Source organism: Rattus norvegicus, chromosome 5, assembly GCF_021556685.1.
Source record: "Rattus norvegicus strain SHRSP/BbbUtx chromosome 5, alternate assembly SHRSP_T2T, whole genome shotgun sequence".
Lineage (NCBI taxonomy): Eukaryota > Metazoa > Chordata > Mammalia > Rodentia > Muridae > Rattus > Rattus norvegicus.
This window is the reverse complement of record NC_141538.1, coordinates 72932685-72953090: the sequence shown is the minus strand read 5'-3', so window position 1 is coordinate 72953090 and position 20406 is coordinate 72932685. Positions and strand designations below refer to the sequence as shown.

Below are 20406 nucleotides of genomic sequence, written 5' to 3'. Positions count from 1 at the left end.
ATTCAGTGTACTTAAATCTTGGAGAGTGAAGGAAGTCCGACATGACTGGAGTCAGTCAATTGCTGAATTTCTCGGTGGGTTTCTCAGAGTCCAGTAGCAGTTGGCTACCATGTTATCTTTTAAATTCATGCTATTGTGTCTTATTTTCTAGTGTCAGCTGTTACTGGAAGTGGCCTGGCCTCTCTTTATCTTCCTGATCCTGATTTCTGTCCGCCTGAGCTACCCACCCTATGAACAACATGAGTGTGAGTATCCATGGACCATGCCTGAGACTCAGTGATGACCAGCAAGATCCAGAGTGAATGTAATCTCAATTGAACCTTTTCAAAGATGCTGTCTACGGGAAAACACCACAAATAGCTTGGAACAGAAAATCTGGCTTTTATTTATTTGTTTTGTTTTGTTTTTGGTTAGGGCATGAACCCTGGAGTTAAATGATGAAGACAGTAATGATAATAATCTTACATATTTTAAAATCACGATAACAAGATAGCCTCAGGGTCAGAAAGTGATGGTTAAAAATCACCCTGCGGTAATGTTTCAAATGCCAGTATCAAGTTCCCTCTTGTGGTCCTTTTGTTTGCCTTGTCTTTTAACCAGTGGTTGAAAATCATGGAATATATGTTTGAACACGTACTTTCTAAAAAGAGTATGCATATATGTCTGTGTGTGTGGGTATGTACACAGGAGTAGGTGCCCGAGAAGGTCAGAGGTGTCAGACGTCCTGGAGATGGAGTTGCAGGCAGTTGTAAGCCATCTGATGTGAATTCTGGGAACCCCACTCAGGTCCTCTGCAAGAGCACTTTGTGGGCTTAACCACTGAGCCACCTTCCCAGCTCTGAGAGGATTCGCGGCCTTTGTGTAGAACATCTCAGTTTGTCTAACATAACATTTCATTTCGTTCTCAACAGTCTTGTTATAGTAGACTTTATTATCATTTGCTTTAATTTCTTGGTAGTTAAACTGGGGCTCACCCACCTATAATGACTTGCCCAGATGTACATATCTAGTAGACGTGGAATACAGTTCAGGCCGCCTGGCTCTCACTCACAGAGTTTTGAAGGCAGCCTGGACACCCCCTGTGTCACCATGAACGAGTGATTTTTAGCTTCTCTGTAAAAGAGAATAGCAAAACCTAATTTGCACTGTTTTTGCCAGAATGACCATTTTACAGCCTGGCTGTGCTCGGTGGACAGATGGAACAACAGTTTAAAAGGTCCAAAGAATTAGCATTTGTGTAGGAGTTTTAGCTGGGAACAAAAGCTCTCTGTCCCACACCCTTGTCTTAGCACTCACCAGCTCCAAGAGCCCCGCAGGCTTAGAAGATTGTCTTCTTCCAAGACAGCACTGAGGCCACAGTTACCGTTTTGATTTCGTTCCTTGGTCACCTTCCCATCTCTTACATAGCATGTAATAGCATGCACTTACATACAAGTTTGCTGATAGACATCCTATATGTTCAGGTTACACCCAGATACCTCGGATACATTTCCTCGGACATAACTTTCTGATTTCTTCAGTTAAAACAGCGGAGCAGAAAGCTAAGGGGAAGCTTGCTGACATATATATGCCTCTACTCTGGGAACAGAGGGCTAGTGTGAAATTCTTCTCTGTATATCTTTGTAGTCCAGGTCAGAGTCCTCAAGGTCTTCATGAGCCCTCTGGCTTTTTGATGTCCATTACATTATTTGACTGGCGTCCTGGACACCAGTGTCTGTCTGTCATTCTGTTTCTATTTGCTCATAGGATGGGGTGAAGCATACAAGGAAGGGTTTTTGCTTGCCCAGTGGAAGGAAAGGTTGGGTTATATAAATCTCTTCTATCTCTGCCTTTGACCTACACTCGCCTATCCTTAGGGCGAGCATCTGCAGTTTGAACAAGGAGAGTCCCATGGTCCTTGGAGTACTTGGTTGGGTTATATAAATCTCCACTGAGTGAGGAGAGGCAGCTCATTAGGCAAGGGGCTGTGTTTGGTTTTCCTTGAACTGTTAACAGGGAGATAGAGAGATTAGCTGAGTAAACATTCAATAGGCCAGAGTCCCTACAGAGACTGCCCATGGGGGCCAGATCTTGTCACACCCTTCCTTGTTGCCTCTGGTTGGAATAGGGATAGAAGTTTTCAAAGATTGAAAGGTTTCCAGTACCGATGTATACAGTGAGGTGCAGCTCAGCCTTTGGTTGACTTTTGGGGAGTCTCTATTAGCATATTGACTGGAAAACAAAAGGGCGAAGAGTAACGGTTGTGAGATGGAAAGAGCTTTCTGTTCCCTATGCACAACAGCTAGGGGAGCACACTACACGATGGCGAGCTACACAATGGCACTACAAGATGCCTCAGAAGTTCTAATTTGATGATTCATGAGCCTTTACCTTGTGCTGGGCCCTCTGTAAAAGTGTTCCACCTTCTAAGCCAGCCTGGGCTGCAGAGTGAAACTTTGTCTCATAAAAATACAAATAGAATCACAAGCCGCCTGACTGATAAGAGCTCTTGTAACACCACTTGCACTGTGATCAGCGTTTTACAGGTGAGAACACGAGGCGTTGCAGATTGGCTTGGAGATTGGCTTGTCTGGGCCTCGCACATGGCAGGGACAGAGGTGTAAATCTCTATTGGTTTGGCTCCAAGATCTGTGACGATACAAGCTAGTCGTTACCTAGAGCCATGGTTCTGAATGCTTGCCAGATCTTCAGATCACACTGAGCATACGATGAGAGCCGGAGCCAAGACCTTTGTGCCTCAGCATGAGCAGGCCCCTGGAATAACAACCCCTGGCGGGAGTGCAACGTTTTCCTTGATTCCCATAAGCAATATTTGTAGATCCTCGCTACAGACCGACCTGTGCTTTTGAAGACTCAGACCTCACCCAGACATGCCAATCATTGTTTGTAAGAAACTACTAAATGTGTAAGGGAAAGGGTGAGGAGTGACCTGGTGGAGGTGGCCTCATTTTATCGATGAGTGAGAGAGGAACAGGAAAACTGAGATAGTTCGACAGCTGACTTTGGTCTCAAGGGAGCATGCTTTTGAGGTGCTGTTGGTGAACCTTTGGGCTGTTGGAGGAAGTGAGGTTGACAGACTTTTGCCAGATGAAGGCAGGAACAAGAGTAGTCTGAGGAGAGTGAGGTGATGGTGATGGCCACAGCTGGAAGGGAGAGGCATGGGCTGGGATCCTGAAGATGAACTTTCTATTCCCAGCCATGAGCATCTCTGAGTTCTTCACCAGCTGCAGTGTAAGGGAACTGATTAGGTCACTGCCCAGGTCCTTCTTTGTCGCTTAGAGGTGAGGCTGATGGTAGGGATTGAGCAAGTGGGGACCAAGCACATGCTGCTTGCCAAGTACTTGGTGTCCATGGTCTGATATATCCCATTTATTACATTCCCGAGGTTGGGATCATGAATCCCAACCTACAGGTGACGCCAGATAGAACCATTGTCATCCTTACTTGATGCCAGATTCCTGTCTCAGAGGAAGCAGGTCTTCTAGGACATGGTGAGGGGCTGGAGCAGTGTCTCAGGAGTTAAGAGCACTGGCTGCGTGCTCTTCCAGAGGACCTGAGTTCAGTTCCCAGCATCCACACAGTGGCTCACAACTGTCTGTAACTTCAGTTCCAGGGGGCTTACGGACCTCTTTTGGCCTCCATGGTTATCAGGCATACACATGTGCACATACCTGTATCAGTCAAAGCACTCCTATAAATAACATTAATAAATCTAGGGCATGGCGAATGAGACACACAGATGTGAGAGGATCGTGTTAAAATTACTTCAAAGGTCTGATGTTTTCTCTGTGTTTTCTTCTCGATTTCAACAGGTCACTTTCCAAATAAAGCCATGCCTTCTGCAGGAACCCTTCCCTGGGTCCAGGGGATTATCTGTAATGCCAATAACCCTTGCTTCCGTTATCCAACTCCAGGCGAGGCTCCCGGTGTTGTTGGAAACTTTAACAAGTCCATGTAAGTACCAGATCAGATTTTCTTTCCAAAACTTGCCAGTTAATACTTATCCTTCCCTTCTTGGAGAGGTTTGCATGAGAAGCCTGCAGAATGAATGGAGGGGGAATTGCCACCAGGATTTAAGAGTCACTGTGATTGTGTGATTGAATGCTGTCTACTCAAAGTCAGTGCCTCCGTGAGACTCGGCAAGCTCCATCTGATCTACTCATTCAGACTCTCTACTATTCCTCTCCTATGGCTCTTCTTCTAGGAGCCAAGGTCATGGCACAGGAAGGGTCTGGGTTCTCCAGCACCTCAGAGCCCAGGGCAGGAGTGTGCTGTTCTCTGCTCTCAGGTCATTGCTCTGACCGCTGGAATGACTGCAGTGTTATTGCTGTTGACAGGTCTTTCCGTCCCTGAGTGGGAGCTGCCCGAGTGCTTTCTTAGTGTCTGTGTTCCTGGCTCCTGGCTCTAACGCTGGGATGATGAGTATAGTGTGCATCTTCCAGATGAGATGCTGAAGATGCCCCCGATGTGCAGAGTCACAGAGTTAGAGTGGACTGGGGACTGTAGGATGTGCTGCCGCCTGGAGATGGTGCCACGGCTGAGACAGTCAGGGCCACGTTCTAATGTTCGTGCATAGGTTTTGGACTTTGCATTGGCACTTTCACGCATAACAAAAATATTAAAACATATCAGACTGTTAGTATACAGATGCATGTAGTGAGCAAACTCATTACTGTATGTGCATTCTTGTTATATATGTTTCTAATTCACACTTTTAATAAATGAAAATGTTTTATGAATCATTAGGCATGTCTTGGGATAGAGGCATGGGCTTATTATGGACATTAGCCTTTTGTGTGTGTGTGTGTGTGTGTGTGTGTGTGTGTGTGTGTGTGTACACATGATGTGCACACACGCGCATGCTCATTTGCATCCACGTGTGAGCTCATGCCAGCAGATGGGGTGATGGCTAGGGAGTAGGGAGGCCAGGCTGGGAAGAGATAGCTGGCCTAACCCAGGCCTATTCTATTTCTTCTTGTTCCCTTTACAGTGTGTCCCGCCTATTCTCAGATGCTCAACGGATTCTTTTGTACAGCCAAAAGGACACCAGCATTAGGGACATGCACAAGGTCCTGAGAACATTACAGCAGATCAAGCATCCCAACTCAAGTAAGCAAAACCCTTCCACTCAGGCATCCAGAAATGGACATTTCCCTGCCCATGTGGCCTAGGGCTTGCTCTCCAGTTTGTCCCCAAGTGTCTTTCTTTTTCTTGTGGCTGGATGTCTGGTTTTCCTTGAAGGAAGAATTGGAAACCAACCTAGAGAAGCTGGTTGTCCCAGACAGTGACTGGGGATGCAGGCCCCATCCAGAACGTCACAGGATGGCCATTAGGGCCAGTTGGAGCACAATTTGCTGCCAAGGGCCTTTTTGAACTGCCCATAGGATTTCCATGCATAGACGGATTTATAGATGAGATATTTCTGTGCATATGAGAGCGGTTAGAGTTCTAACTTGTTATGGGTAAGTAAAAGTTAGGCACCTGTTTTCTAAAGGGAAACTCATTCTTCTTCCTCCGGAACTAGCCATTTGGATAAGCCTCACAGGCATTTGAATTCTGATCTTGAAAAATTACAAGCTTTACCTCAGATTTGCTAAGTAGCTGGGCAGTTAGTTCCTGGCATGCCACTGAGGAAGTGTCTGGGGAACATACAATTTGCTGACCAAGACTTTGGCTGTAGAGATTGTGGCAGTCCCCTGGGCAGTGGCCTGCTAGCAGGGGGAGGGGCAGTGTTGGATATTCACTGGCAATAACGGTTTGCACAGCGATGACTGAGAAGCCTTCAGCAAGCCATCAGAAAGCGCTGTTGTTTTAAACTATGCCAATGATGAAGTACTCCTCTCACTCTGGGTCAACAGTGGCTGCTGCTCCAGGAAAGTCTTTTTACACACTTTTGACATTTTATGAGGAGATGGACTGGTCTAGCCTTTGCTGAAAGGCCTCTCTCCCCAGTTTGTGAAAGAAGCAGTGGTGTCAAGTGCTGTTGCTGACATGGATTGGTGAGAGCTTGTTTTCCTTGGGTGGGAGAAAAGGCATTTCAGGGAGCTGGAGAGCTGAGAAATGATCAGAGCTTGGTGCTTTCCCAAAGGACCCAAGTTTAGTTCTCAGCACCCACCTTGGGTGGCTCACAACTGCCCGTGACTCCAGCTCCAGGATGTCTACTGGTCTCTTCTGGCCTCCAAGGGCACTGCACTAACATGCACAAGCCTCTTACACACACACACACACACACACACACACACACACACACACACACACACACACGGTTCTTAATAAGAGGCATTGCTGTGTGGACTCCATGGCCCCAGACAGATGAAGTGTGGCTTCAGTACGGAGGTGTGGGCATGTTCTGGTCCCTGATCACCTGTGGGGAGCTCGAAGCCAGACTGTTCCTGGCAGCCAGATCAGCTGCTGCTGCTTCCTTCCCCTGGAGGCCTCTGGTCAAGGCTAGGCTTTTTCTGTCACAGAGGGCCTCAGATTGTCATGCAGTGGAATTGGGTTATTTTTTCTACTGTCGGCGCCAGCACCGACCTGGTACCGAGAATCGGGCGAAAGCCTACGGGATGAAAGAAACACACATACACACACACAGGTTATCGTGTCAAGCCAGGAGAGGAAGAGAGGAAGAGAGGAAGAGAGAGAGAGGAAGAGAGAGAGAGAGAGAGAGAGAGAGAGAGAGAGAGAGAGAGAGAGAGAGAGAGAGGGGAAGCTGGGAAGGAAGAGTGAGAGTGAGAGGAATAGTGAGAGTGAGAGGAATAGTGAGAGTGAGAGGAATAGTGAGAGTCTCCTGTAGCTTTATTCACCACTTATATACCCAAGTCTCCAGGTAGAAAATAACTGGGAAGCACAGTGGGAAACCCTGGCTCGTGACTACCTGGCTCGTGACTTCGGTAACAAAAGACCAACTACGAGACCTGAATTAATTAGGGAGAAATCCCAGAAGACCAGCCTAAATCTCCAGGATAAAGGCTGAGGAAGTAAAAGGCAGAAGTAAGTTGACCACCACCCAGGTGTGGTCCAGGTGTGTCAGTTCCACATGCATCAGCCGGGCTCAGCAGAGGTCATGCAGTGGAGATATCGGGTGTTTACTACTTGGTCTTTTCTTCCTGTGCCGTAAATACATGGGAGAGGCCTCTGTCCAACAATCCCATGACTTCTTAACTGTGGCCATGCAGTTACAAAGCAGCCAGGCCCAAATCCAATATGGCACTACATTCTACCACCAAGAAACAGGGTAGTGCAGACAGAAAGTGCCGGTGTGCATTACCGTGTGACTTTGTGAATAAGTTACCCAGTGCCTTAGGGGTTATCTTTTCTTATTGAAAATGGGTACAGTCTGAGACCCATCTAGGGTCAAAACGGTCTTTGACACCTGAGGTAACATTTAAAAGATGAGTCATGAATCTTTTTCTAAAGGATTCTTTTTTGATTTATCTATTTTGTTTTATGTGTGAGAATATTTTTGCCTGCATGTTCGTGTGTACACTGTGTATGTTCGTGATATGCATGAGGCCAGAAATGGCCGTCAGAATCCCTGGAACTGAGTTCCAGGTTGTGGGGAGATGCCATGGAGGTGTTGGAAATACACCTCAGACGAAACGTTCAATGTTTCTGAGACATAATTTCTTGGATTAATTATAATGATATTATATCACATACAGTATAATGAGATCTTACACCATTAATATGATAATTCCTAAGGTGCAAATCTGACATGTGTCTGGACATAGTAGATGCTTTGTTCACAGAAGCCAGTGCTGTCTTCATAGCATTGTCTTCATTTCTGACCATCTGTTCTGTTCTTCTGCCTCTGACTTTGTGGGACCGACTAAAGGAACCGGCAGAATTTCCAGTTCTTAGTGGAAGCTGGCCTAGAGAGCAAGGTACTTTTCTCCTGTGAGCAACTGGAGTCACAAAGAAAGATTGGGGAAAGAAATGGCAGGGTGTACCCAGCTCTGCTGAGGGGAACTCTCTTTCAGTTTTCAGTGTCCCCTTTGCCCTGCAGCTAGTTCTGTTCTGTTTCAGTTTGCTTCTCTGTCCTGGCTAGTCAAGTCCTTAACCACTGAGCTACATCTCCATGCTCAGCTGGTCTTTGACTTTCTATCATTTTTTTTTTAATCTTGCAACAGAAAGCCAGGCCACAGTTTCAGGGCAAGCACATAAAAAAATGCTGCCTCCTTCTCTAGGAAGTGGTAACATTTTGCTGATTTTGAACAACACCCCACAAGTCTGACTTGGAGACTGGGGTGTCATTATTGATCCCTGTACTATCCTCTCATGAGGTAGCTTATGCTGTGTGTTGATTGCCCAGACTGTCATGTAGTATTTGCCGCTCTCTTCTAGAGAATTAATCTAATTCCGTGTCCGTCAAAAAATCCCAGAGCAATTTTTGTATCTGTTTCTAGAGTCTTTCATTTTTTTCCATCTAAATGTCCTCCGCTCCTCTTACTCAATACTTTTCCTCCCAACTTCTGCCTCTCAGTGTGTTTGTGTCATTCCAGAAGTTTACCAGAAATGACAAAAGTATTCTAGCAGAGAGGAGAAAGGGACTTTTGCCTGTCTATGGGCCCTATACTTCTGTCCAGGCATCTGAGATTGCATGAGACCTTTGACGTTCTTGTCATCCTGTTGACTCACTGTTCATGTATAACCAAACTCAAACTGCAGATCTCGTGAATACACAGACAGAACTGCAGTGACTTCTCCTTCCCCTAACTGTACCTCTGGCTTTTTGAGTTAACAGACTCTATCTGTCTTTTCTTATTTACATTGTTAAATCTACTTAGCTACTTGCCTATGTGGTCATGGCTGGAACCACCGCGTCCTGCTTTGAGGTCCATTTGGAGAATTCATCTTCATTACCGCTGCTCACGCCATTAGACTGGACACAGGGACTCTGTAGACATAGGAGTCTACTCAAATGCATTTGCCTTGTCTCCAGGTCTCCTGGGATACAACATTGCTTTACTCAGAAACTGTTTAGTCTGTGTGTGGATTCATGGACCGGCTGCTTGAGGTATTCAGCCATGTGCCAACCATGCTCTCCCAGGTGCTGAGCCTGGGGTTAAGGGCTTCTTCCCAGCGGGAATCGATACTGAAAGTGGACTCACCTCCACTTTCAGTTTACACGGTCAGGGGAGTGACATCTGAGGAATGAAGCACCGCCAACCCTGGTGTCCCGATTCACGGTTCTAGAAAGAGCCATCTTGTACTGTTTCAGTAATAGTCGAGCTTCAAAGATTAAGTTGTGGACAATTCTTCTATTTATCATTGAATCGTGACAAAGAAAAAATGAAGCCTTACAGATGTGCCTCACCCAGTTTTCACATTGCTGGAATTTTGGGTCACTTTATTGCTTTTCCCCCCCTCTAAGCCAGAGTATTACCAATAGGTCGAGTGGTGGCTAAGTTAGTCTGGGAGTTAGTGTGGTAAAGCCGTCTTCCTTTCCTGTCATGCTTGAAGCTCAAAGGCTATAAGCATTGGCTAAACTCTCAGAAACTGCAGAAAAAAGTGACATGTCTAGATTGTGACCCTGCGATGTGTAAACTTTCAAGGTCAGGGCTTTGAGTTTTATGTGATATAGGAGTTGATTTCTGACTGGACACAAATGACAACTTTTAATTCTGACTCGTCAAAATGTGCCAATGTTGCTCAAATGGCTATTGAGAAGGAAATGATGAAGTTAAGAAAAGTATGTTTCATGGTGAAATTCTGGAGAGCAAGGTGGTAAGTGGCTGAAGGTTGGCAAACGGTGGTGTAGGAGAGACGCAAAGCTGTGTCAAGACTGATTTGGCAACAAATTTAGGTTCGTGAGCATGAGGGTGGCACACAGTAAGTCAGAAATACATCACTTCCCTCCTGTTCCTGGCTGTTTGGCCTTTGACAAGTTGCTCACTTTGTCTGGTCCTTAAGCGTCATGGTCTAACTTTTGACATCTGGTTAAATGACTTGATGATGCTTCAGCTTAGAGTCTGGCTAGGTCCTTGGAGGGGGACACCTGTGATACAGGGGTGGTTTGTGTTACCCACAGGGCCGTAGCCTATTCAGGGCATGAAGAGGCCATGGCAGTGGCTGTGCTCTGAGCAGCAGTGTGGTAGCCTGGTAAGCCTGAGAGCACCTTTAGAGAGGGCAGTGAAAGCGAGTCTGATAAATACCATGCCCTCTCTCCTCACCTGATATTGTCAAGTGTAAGCGCTCTACACAGCACAGGTAACTGTAGAACCACTTCCCTTGTGCAAACCAGGCCCCGAAGGCTCCACATTCATACTAAGTCAGTCTTGGGTCTCTTTCCCCCACTTTACCTCCCACGGTGATTTCCCTGGGTGTGCTAATCTGAGTTCAGAGGAATAACATGTACTGCAGAGGTCGATATTCGCTCTCATGACCCTCTCTGAGGTCCCCGAGCAGGACCTAGCTATGTGTTTACTCACAGATAGGTATTTTAAAATCTGAAAAGGTTAGGCAAGCACTACATGAATTCCAGGCACTGGGGATGGAGAGGATGTCCATGCCCATTAGGGAGAGCCATCCCCCCCACAGCCTCCTTTCTGTTCCTGGCCTTTGGCTTACCACATCTGCTTCTCTGGGCCCAGGTCTTGGTGACTCTGGCCTTTCCCCCAGGGATGGGGAGAGTAGGAGCCTCAAAGCAGTCCTTTTTGGTGACTTGTCACCCACTGTCAGAGAACATGGTGTCTGGCCTGCTACAGTTGGCTGTGCCCTTGCTGCCGGTTCCCTTTGAGCTACTTACAAGGCTCTGCTTAGGGATAAGCAGCGAACACGTTCATGCCTGCTTCCTGCTGAGCTTGTCTTCCTGGGGATCTACCTTCTCTTAGTGTCTGCTCCTTGTCCCATTTGCCTTGGATTCGAGTTACTGTGTCTTCGGGGCTAACTACTGGACCTGAAGCTGGGAAGTGCTTATTTATGCTGGGGGCTAAGGATTCTGACTTTTCCAGGATAGAGCATCTTCACAGTCTAAGACATTCTCATTCATTCTCTCCCTCCCCCACTTTCTCTCTCTCCATTCCTCCCCCACACCACATTTTTTCCCATCTTTATTAACTTGGGTATTTCTTATTTACATTTCAAATGTTATTCCCTTTCCTGGTTTCCATGCCAACATCCTCCTAACCCCTCCGTCTCCCCTTCTATATGGGTGTTCCCCTCTCAATCCTCCCCCCATTGCCATCCTCCCCCCAAGAATCCCGTTCACTGTGGGTCCAGCCTTGGTAGGACCAAGGGCTTCCCCTTCCACTGGTGATCTTACTAGGCTATTCATTGCTACCTATGAGGTCAGAGTCCAGGGTCAGTCCATGTATAGTCTTTAGGTAGTGGCTTAGTCCCTGGAAGCTCTGGTTGGTTGGCATTGTTGTTCATATGGGGTCTCGAGCCCCTTCAAGCTCTTCCAGTTCTTTCTCTGATTCCTTCAACAGGGGTCCTATTCTCAGTTCAGTGGTTTGCTGCTGGCATTTGCCTATGTATTTGCTGTATTCTGGCTGTGGCTCTCAGGAGAGATCTACATCCAGTTCCTGTCAGCCTGCACTTCTTTGCTTCATCCATCTTATCTAGTTTGGTGGCTGTATATGTATGGGCCACATGTGGGGCAGGCTCTGAATGGGTGCTCCTTCTGCCTCTGTTCTAAACTTTGCCTCCCTATCCCCTCCCAAGGGTATTCTTGTTTCCCTTTTAAAGGAGTGAAGCATCCGCATTTTGGTCATCCCTCTTGAATTTCATGTGTTCTGCACACACCACATCTTCACAATTAGTTAAACCCTTGTCTAGTGAGTCCCCCCAGGGACTCCTGTAGGCTCACCATTACTTATGCTGATCTAGGGACAATCTGTCTGGTTTGTGTGCGTCCTGTAGAAGTTCTGCATTCTTTACAGCTGAAGCATGACCTGAGTGGTGTGGCTAGGGCTATCCGTTGTGTGGTATGGCTGGATGCCAGATAGCTGATCCCTTATGTACATGGGACTCAGCCAAGATCCTAGCTCCTAGCTCTTAGCTCTTAGCTCTCTAGGTGTCTGGCTCTGTCCCAAGTGGCAACCACACTGATACACTTTAAGTAAGGAAGTCCAGAAGGTACTTTGGGGTCCATAGAAGACTATTTTCTGGTCCTTTGTGATTGGTAAGGAAAGGCAACCAGGGCAGTTGAGGGATGGCCTCAAAGCTGTGCCCATGTGTGCATGTGCTCCACAGCCTATGGGAGTGACACTGTCCATGAGAGCTGTGTTCTTTCAAGTCAGGCATTGTCTGCTGCAGCCTCTATCCTCTTCCACCAGTGCATACTGTGGTGACTGCTCACAGCCTGTTTCCTTGCCCCAATTTCTTGTTCAGGGGCTTTTCAGATGCTTTCTCTCCAGGGTACAGAACCACTGAAGCTCCTGAAAACTTTTCCGAGAAAGAACCAGGACTGGACTGAGTATGCCCCCAGGTTGTTGAGGTGGAGACCGGAGGAGATCCAGGGTCGATCTCCAGGGCCGTCTTATGCATGCTGTCATCCTGAGATACATTTGCTTGTCTCTGTCTCTTTAGCTAGGTGTCATGTTGAGGCAATGGCGTGGCTTCCATTTTCACGTATTCAAAATACAAAGCTGGTTTGGCCTCTCTATTGTGGCTTAGACCCAGGTATCCGTGTTTCCACCTGCAAGCATGCTGGTTTTGGCTTAGGGAAAATGGCCATGCTGTTTTGCCTGTCTGTTGACACTGACAACTCCTGATAAGGATCTTTGATTCTGCATTAATCTTTGAAAGTCACAGAGACATGAGCTCCAGGAGGCATAGTGGTTGTGGTGATAGGGCAAGGAAGTTGGCTGAGGCCGGGATTTGAGGACAGGTGTTGATGAACCGTGAACAGCTTTTAAATATCCCCTGAACTGGACAGCCAGAAGAGCTGGGTTCAAGCTCTGCTTCTGTGGCTGATCAGTTGTTCCCACGAGTAACTACGTAACACTACTGTGCCTCGGTTTCTTTAAGATGGGCTAATGCTAGCACCTCCTCAGGGATGGGACAGCAACGAAATGAGCCAATAGGAACAAGGCCTTCCCATACTGACCTGATACACAGCACGTGTCAGATCTCCTCCTTCATTCACTTGTATTTGCACACTTATGGGAGGTAGGCCATTTCTCTTTGTGCACATGAAATTCAGAGAGGCTAAGTACCTTGCCTGAGAAACCACCATTGGCAACTGATGGCAGGACTAGAATTTCAGTCTTTCATACTTCATCGCTGGTACATCCTAGAGAGAGTTGCCCTTGACACCTATGAGGTCCCCACACACATACAGACAGGCCGGGATGAGGAAGGAAAAGAGCTTCTGTCAGATTTCCCTCCCTCTGGCTTCACGTCCAAGCTTCCTATGTAGCAGTCACCACGTTTTCCCCAGGCCTATCTCTAAAGGCCATCTCGTGACTCAGAGCTACTTCTCCTTTTTTGTCTGAAATTCTGCCTTTTGTTTCATCAGGGCAGTTGCTCAAGTTGGGTTTGCAGCCCCAAACGTCTGGTCTTCTGTCCTCACACCTGACACCCGTGTGTGTCATCTTGTTGTGAGATCTGATGACGCGTGTCAGCATGTCATCAAAATTGAAAGCCTGTGAAATCCTTGGGTGATTGCCATTCACGTCCTGTGTGTGCTTGTCAAAAGTTTTGACTCAAGGTTTCAGACTTTCAGAGTTTGAAACCTTTCTACCTCCATGGTAGACATGAGACATGAGCTCCAGGAGGCATAGTGGTTGTGGTGATAAGGAAGTTGGCTGAGGCCGGGATTTGAGGACAGGTGTTGATGAACCGTGAACAACTTTTAAATATCCCCTGAACTGGACAGCCAGAAGAGCTGGGTTCAAGTTCTGCTTCTGTGGCTGATCAGTTGTTCCCACGAGTCCTGTCAAAGCCAGGCTGTGCCCCAGAGCCTGGGCTGTTGGTTGCTATCCAGGGCAGAGGCCTGGCTCTAGCCAAGCAGTAGTCAGGGGACTCAGAGCTCCAGTGCACTGTTGAAATATTGTTCGAGCTAAATCAAATCAAAGGTCAACTTTACCCAGACAAGCATAGAAAACACAATTGCATTCAATTACAGAAAGCCATCTTACCCCACCATATCAGGCTGCCTTTTCAAAAGCTTGACTTGTGACCATCAGACAAGAGTGTCACATGTCTCCTGCCTTTCCTGTATGAGATTTGTTTACCCTGTGGGTGGCAGAGAGCAGCTTGGGTATAGAGTTTGGTTCCCCCTGAGAGCATTGTGCTTCAAGCCCGCCCACCTTGATTGCATGGAAGGACCGAAAGGCAGTGTTCAATTGACTCTGACTACAGACAAGGTTGGGCAGGGTAGCGATGACATTTTACATTAAAAGATTTTCCCCTGGGGTTGGGGATTTAGCTCAGCGGTAGAGCGCTTGCCTAGCAACCGCAAGGCCCTGGGTTCGGTCCCCAGCTCCGAAAAAAATTAAAAAAAAAGATCTTCCCCTGATAATATATATCCATTGCACATCGTTTCATGTCATATAAGGATATACTCACATAGGTATGCTTTGTATGATTGGTCTGGTGTCATATAAGGGTGTATTCACATAAATAAATTGCATGTTTGGTCCTATGTTATATAAGGGTATGTTCATAGGTATGTAGAGTATGTTTGGTCCCATGCCATAAAGAATATACTGAACATAGGTATGTATGCATTGTATGTTTGGTCCTGTGTCATGTAAGGCCATACTTACACAGGTATGTTCTGTGTGTTGAGGGTACTCCTCTAGTACACTGTCCTCTCCTTTGGCTCAAACCTTCTCTGACATCATTCCTTCTGTTTTCCTAGACAATGGGCTTCTACCTTCTGTTCTATGTATTTATGTAAAGCCTAGGACACACAAGTGAGCGAAAAGCATGGAATATCTGTCTTTCTGAGACTAACTTAATTCGATTAATAGTATTAATCAAATCTCTGATTATATGTATTTTCTCAAAAAAGACATAGCTTTGTCCTCTATGGCTGAAAAATATTGAACCTCTTTCTCTGTTGTTGGACACCTAAGCGTCCTAACTTGGCCGTTCTAAGTTCCCTAACTTAGCTGTTATGAAGAGAGAGCTTCAGTGAACATTGATGTGCTTGTGTTTCTGAGCGGAACTTTATATTTTTTTAATGAGCTACCGAATTTGGTTCATTGAGGCAGCATTAGCAGATCAGTACTAATTGTCCCCATTTTATTGATGAGAAAACTGAGTCTGAAAAGGTTGTATCTGTTGCTCAGTGCTATGGAGTTGTAACTTGGGTCCAGGTCTGTGTGACTGGAGATTCCACATCTTTCCACCACACCATATGCCCTCGTTGCCTCACTTCAGTGTGGGGAAGCATGGTTGGCATCACCAGTTTTTGACTTTAGAAGGTAACACAATTCACTTAGTTGCTAGTAGAATGGAAAGAACTAGAGTTTTGAAATCGAAGTTGTTGGGTTTACATTTGCCTCAGGTTTGTTTTGTGACCTTGAGCCAGCTACTCCCTTCTGGTCTCTTTCCTGCTTTGGAAAAACAAGGATAACAACAATACCTTTCTCGGAAGCTGGTTTTAGAGATTCTGGAAATTGATCCGTGTAAATGTGTCTGAGGCTTTGTAAATACGAGTCGTGTTTCCTGCCTCAAAGTGCCACCACGTCCTGCTAAGTTTATTACTTTTGGACATTAGAAGAAATAAGGCGAAGTGTGCAGGATGCATATGAGAGTTCTCCTTAAACCTTCCTGGAAAGAGTCCCACCTCAGTCCCTCACTGGCACGTTCATCTTCCTTTCCTTCTCTTGTTCCCTGGTTGTCTGTCTCTGTCTTTCTCTGTCTCCAACTCTCTGTTTGTCTCTGTGTCTCTGTTTCTCTGTCTCTGTCTCTCTCTGTGTGTGTCTCTATGGGTCTCTCTCTTCTGTGTGTCTTTCTCTGTCTGTCTCTGTGTCTCTGTCTCTTTGTGTCCCTCCCTCCCTCCCTCTATCCCTCCCTCCGTCCCTCTCTCCCTCTCTCTCTGATGCACTCAGGAGGCCAGAAGTTGATGTCAGGGGTCTACTCACCTGTTAAGCTATCTTATCTACCCAGCATGCTCTAGAGATCCTGTGTCTGCCCCCCAGCTCCCGGCCCCATCCCCTCTGAGCTGCTTCACCAATCCCTGTTTCCTGGGTTTTTCAAGTTCCCAGGAACTTCATCCTGTTACAGCTGGTCTCAATCAGTTAGAGACAAAGTCATAGCTTAGAACTGGGTAGCCTAAACTCGCCCCTTCCCCCAGACTTCCCATCTCTGCCACCTTCTGTTAGATTCAGTTTTTCCCTGCTTCTAACTAGTTTCTTCCTACTTTTTGACCTTTCCTTCTTTTCTCCTTCCACCTTCTGAGCGCCCTCTCTGTGCTTTGCATCCCTCCAGTATTCACAAAAGGTTCTCCACAAAGCGTGGTGGCTTGTTTGTTTGTTTATCAGCTGTCCTCTTGTTTTTCCTGTTGGCTTCCTGATTCTTGTTTCTCCTTAGGTTCAGAACTCATTTGCACCAGTGTTAGTGCCTCAGTATTTCCTTTCATTTTCCTCCTGCTTTCTCTGCCAGCCTGCATGTTGTCACCACCTGCTGGCCAGTGAGAGCCACAGTCCTCCCTGGCTCCTTAACCTCTCAGAGTCTTACTAGATGACCTCCAGTTCTAGCAGCTTCTCCCACTTCCTTCTTGTTAGGAAGGCATTGTTTATTTGTTTAATCCATTCTAGCTTCCAAAAGAAAATACCCGAGACTCAGTAATTTTACCCAATAGAAATTGTTTCTGAGGAGCCTGGACGCCCAAGGTCAGAGTGCTGCGGCATTGGTATCTGCTGTGGGCTACCCACTCCTGGAAGGGAAGAATTTTTTACTTTAACCTGGTAGAAGAGACAGAAGATTGAGTCCACCCCTCAAGGTCTTAAAAAAGATTTATATTGTTTATTTTTATTCTTATGAGTATTTGCTTGTATCTATGTGTATGCACTCTGTGTCTCTTCAATCTTCTAAAAAAGTGCTTCATAAAAATTATAAGCCCATCTGGGAGGACTTTGCTCTGATGATCAATTTCTCTTGGAGGCCTCCAGTTTCCCAGCATTCTTATCCTGTCAGTCAGTTACTGCCTTAGAGCATGGATCTAGGGAAAGGTGTTTCCTTCTAGCTCTGATTTCAATGTGACTGATTTTCGAACAGCAGACAGGGCTGCTCTGTTCTTAATCGATGCCCATCTCCTCTTGGATGGCAAGGGCTGGGATTGCGTCATACCATAACCCTTTTGTCGTTCCTGTCTTTGGGAAGCACTGACTAGGTTTTTTCATTTCATTCTTAGCACTGGTAATTGTCTAAAGTTGTACTATTTCTGTTGGTCCAAAAACAAACTTTTGGCAGTGATACTGTTTGCCCCAAACGGTTCAGGGTGTATATCACGGTCTTTTGGGAACTGGTCACCTAATTGTCATAATGATTTTATCAGCATGCATTTTGAACGTATTTAGTTTCCAATTTATTGTGCATTGTGTGTGAGTCATGCTTGGTGTTATTAGTGCTTTCTTAACCCAGAAGCTCAGAGAGCCTGAAAAATGACTTCCAAAGTCCACAGAACTAGTAAATTCTGGAATTTAATGTGGAACGAAATGTGACACCGGTTCATTAGACTCCAAAGCTTCTTCTGAAGTTTCTTTAGAATTCTTCCGAAAGCCATCACTGTAGAGAGAGAAATCTCTTCAGGGCTCCATGACCAGCAGGGCGGTCTCAAGGCGTGCATACCCACAGTCTCGCTCATCCTCGGCCATGCTAACAGTTACCTCAGGGCACAGCCACCCAGCTGCTCTTCCTTCTCTCCAGAGCACCCCACAAAGTCTTCTGGAGACGTCTCACCCCTGAAGAAAGTACATCACAAACTCAACCAAAACAACAGAGACACCAAAGCTGGGGATGATGGTGTTTATGATAGCAACATATGGAAGGTGGAAGTAGGAAAATGAGGAGTTCAAAGCCAGGCTTAGCCACACGAAACTCAGAAAGGAACTAAGGATCCAACCCACTAATAAACAGGTGTGGTTATTTCCAGCCCCCTTGTAGCTGAAAATATTCCAAAGTCTTGTTTATAAGACTAATCAAATAGGCTAAATAAAACCACAAGACTGTCATCCAGCCCCTACCCCCACCCACAAGCCATTTCTCTGTTGGCTGAGCCAGGACTAGTAGACCTCTAACCCACCTCTACCCACTCTGCTGCCACCCAGGGGTCCATTTAAGAAGGGTATGCAGGCCAGGGCTGCTGGCACAGCTTTCTCTACTTCTCCTTTTTCCCATTTGTCTTCTCCACCCACTTCTCAAGCTGCTGATGGCTGTGGTTCCTTTTGTATAGAGCACAAGACTGCAGAGATCTTGAAACTTAAGCTGGGACTTGGAGAGGGCACTGACCGAGAGTAACCCCGGTGGCTGCTGCCAGGGTTTTCCTCTTCTGCCTTCTTCTGTTGTTTCTCCACCCTCTCCTCTCCTCCCCTCCTCTTTTTCCTCCTCAGCTCCTGGGTTCCAGAAGGCAGTTGAGAGAGAAAGCAGGGGTCACCTCCTAGGCCAGGAAGACACCCCCATCTGCTCCCACTGAGTTAAGGCTTCTCTTTAACCTCTATCTGCCTGTGGTATGTTTCCTTAGCTTGGAGTAGAGGCTTGACCCAGATGAATAGCAAGAAACCCAGGATTGTGTCTCACTCTGTCCCAGCCCACAGATGCATCTCATCTGTTTGCTCTTTTTTAGATGCCAGCCTTTTATTTTGTTTTCCCTTTCTCCTCCCCTTTGCCCTGCTTCACTGTGCCCAAAGCTCCTGGGACGCGGCAGGCAGGCGGCTGGTTGCCTCTCAGGCCAATCAGGAAGCTGGGATGGGCAGATGAGATACTTTGATTTATGCTGAAGGGATTGTAGTGCCAGAACTCCTTTGGCCTTTTGTTGGATACAGCTTTCTGTCTTTCTTGATGTTCACAGTTATGTAAATATTCCCAGCTAATCATAATCAGCTCTTGATTTTTCAATGAGTGAGTGTGTGTGTGTGTGTGTGTGTGTGTGTGTGTGTGTGTGTGTGTGTTTAGAGGTCAGACATCAGTATTGAACTTAGGGTTTATCACTGAACCTGGAGCTACACCAACTGGCCAGCAAGCCTCAAGTCTCCACTTATGTCCACCTCCCCAGCACTGGGATTGTAGGCATGGTTCATGACTTCTGACATTGATGTTGGGGGTAGAAGCACAGTCCCTTGTGCTTGCCCAGTAGGTGTTTTATTGAGTGAGCCATCTTCCTAGCTTCACTCTTCTCGTTCAGATTCTTAATCATTGCTTTCTACATCAACTTAAGAATGTTACTATCGGGGTTGGGGATTTGGCTCAGTGGCAGAGCGCTTGCCTAGGAAGCGCAAGGCCCTGGGTTCGGTCCCCAGCTCTGAAAAAAAGAACCAAAAAAAAAAAAAAAAAGAATGTTACTATCTCCATTTTCTTTTAAAAACATCAGTACACTTTCTTTTGTTTGTATATGAGGTGGAGTGGGGTGCAGGGACAGGACAACTTCCGGAAGTCACCCCACATGAGTTTCATGGACTGAGATTGGTGTGCTAGGTTTAGTGGCAGGTGCTGTCCTTGCTAAGCCTTCTTGTTGGCCCTAACTCCATTTTGATGTCTAAGAAACTGAGGCCAAGAGGGAACAAAGAAAGGGGCCAGAAGAGGTTCATACATAGATAGGAAGTGTTTGAGTTCAGCCTTTCTGATAAGAGTCTCTGGTGCTGGATCAACTGATCCCCGTGTTCCGCTCAGGAACACGGAATAGAATTTTTCAGAGAACATTTTCTCCAACCACACATTCCACAGATAATACAAACCAGGTCCATGTCAACTCACTTGGTTAGGGTTAACTGAGTGACTGTCTTTCCCGCCAAGCGTTCTTTGTGTTGTGTTACCTAGCATGACTTGTCTGTTACTGGTCGTCTACCTGTGTCTATTCTTACAATTGCCAGAAGATAAGATCCCTTCATCGATTCTCTATAAATCGTTAGGTTTATTTATTTTTTCTCTTCCCTCTGTCTTCATATTCCTTTCTCCTCTCCTTTCTTTTTTGCAGTACTGGGGATTGAACCCAGGGCTTCTGCATGTTAGAAAAATACTCTACCCCTGAGCTATATCCCCGCCTGTCCCTCCACCCCCATTTTTTGTGAGAAAAAGAGTTAAGTTGCTTCAGCTGGCTTTGTAATCCCCCTGCCCCAGAACCCCAGAGATCTGGAATATAACAGGCCTGTGTTATTAGACCTGACTTTCTTTCTTTCTTTTTTTTTTTATCTATTTTGAACACAGCAGCTCAGCAAATGAGAGAAACTGTCCTTGAACAGGATCAGATTAGAAGTTCTGAATGGAGCCTGGAGCTCAGCACAGGAACCCCCT

The 20406-nt window shown here is 46.3% G+C and overlaps 1 protein-coding gene across 2 annotated transcripts in view; it reads left to right on the top strand.

Moving 5' to 3' along the window:
• Positions 1-20406, top strand: part of Abca1 (ATP binding cassette subfamily A member 1) — a 123756-nt gene that overhangs the window by 26683 nt on the left and 76667 nt on the right. For both annotated transcript variants that reach the window (XM_087548928.1, NM_178095.3), the window contains 3 exon segments: positions 152-245; positions 3813-3954; positions 4991-5109. In XM_087548928.1, the coding sequence (XP_087405054.1) occupies positions 152-245; positions 3813-3954; positions 4991-5109 (355 nt within the window).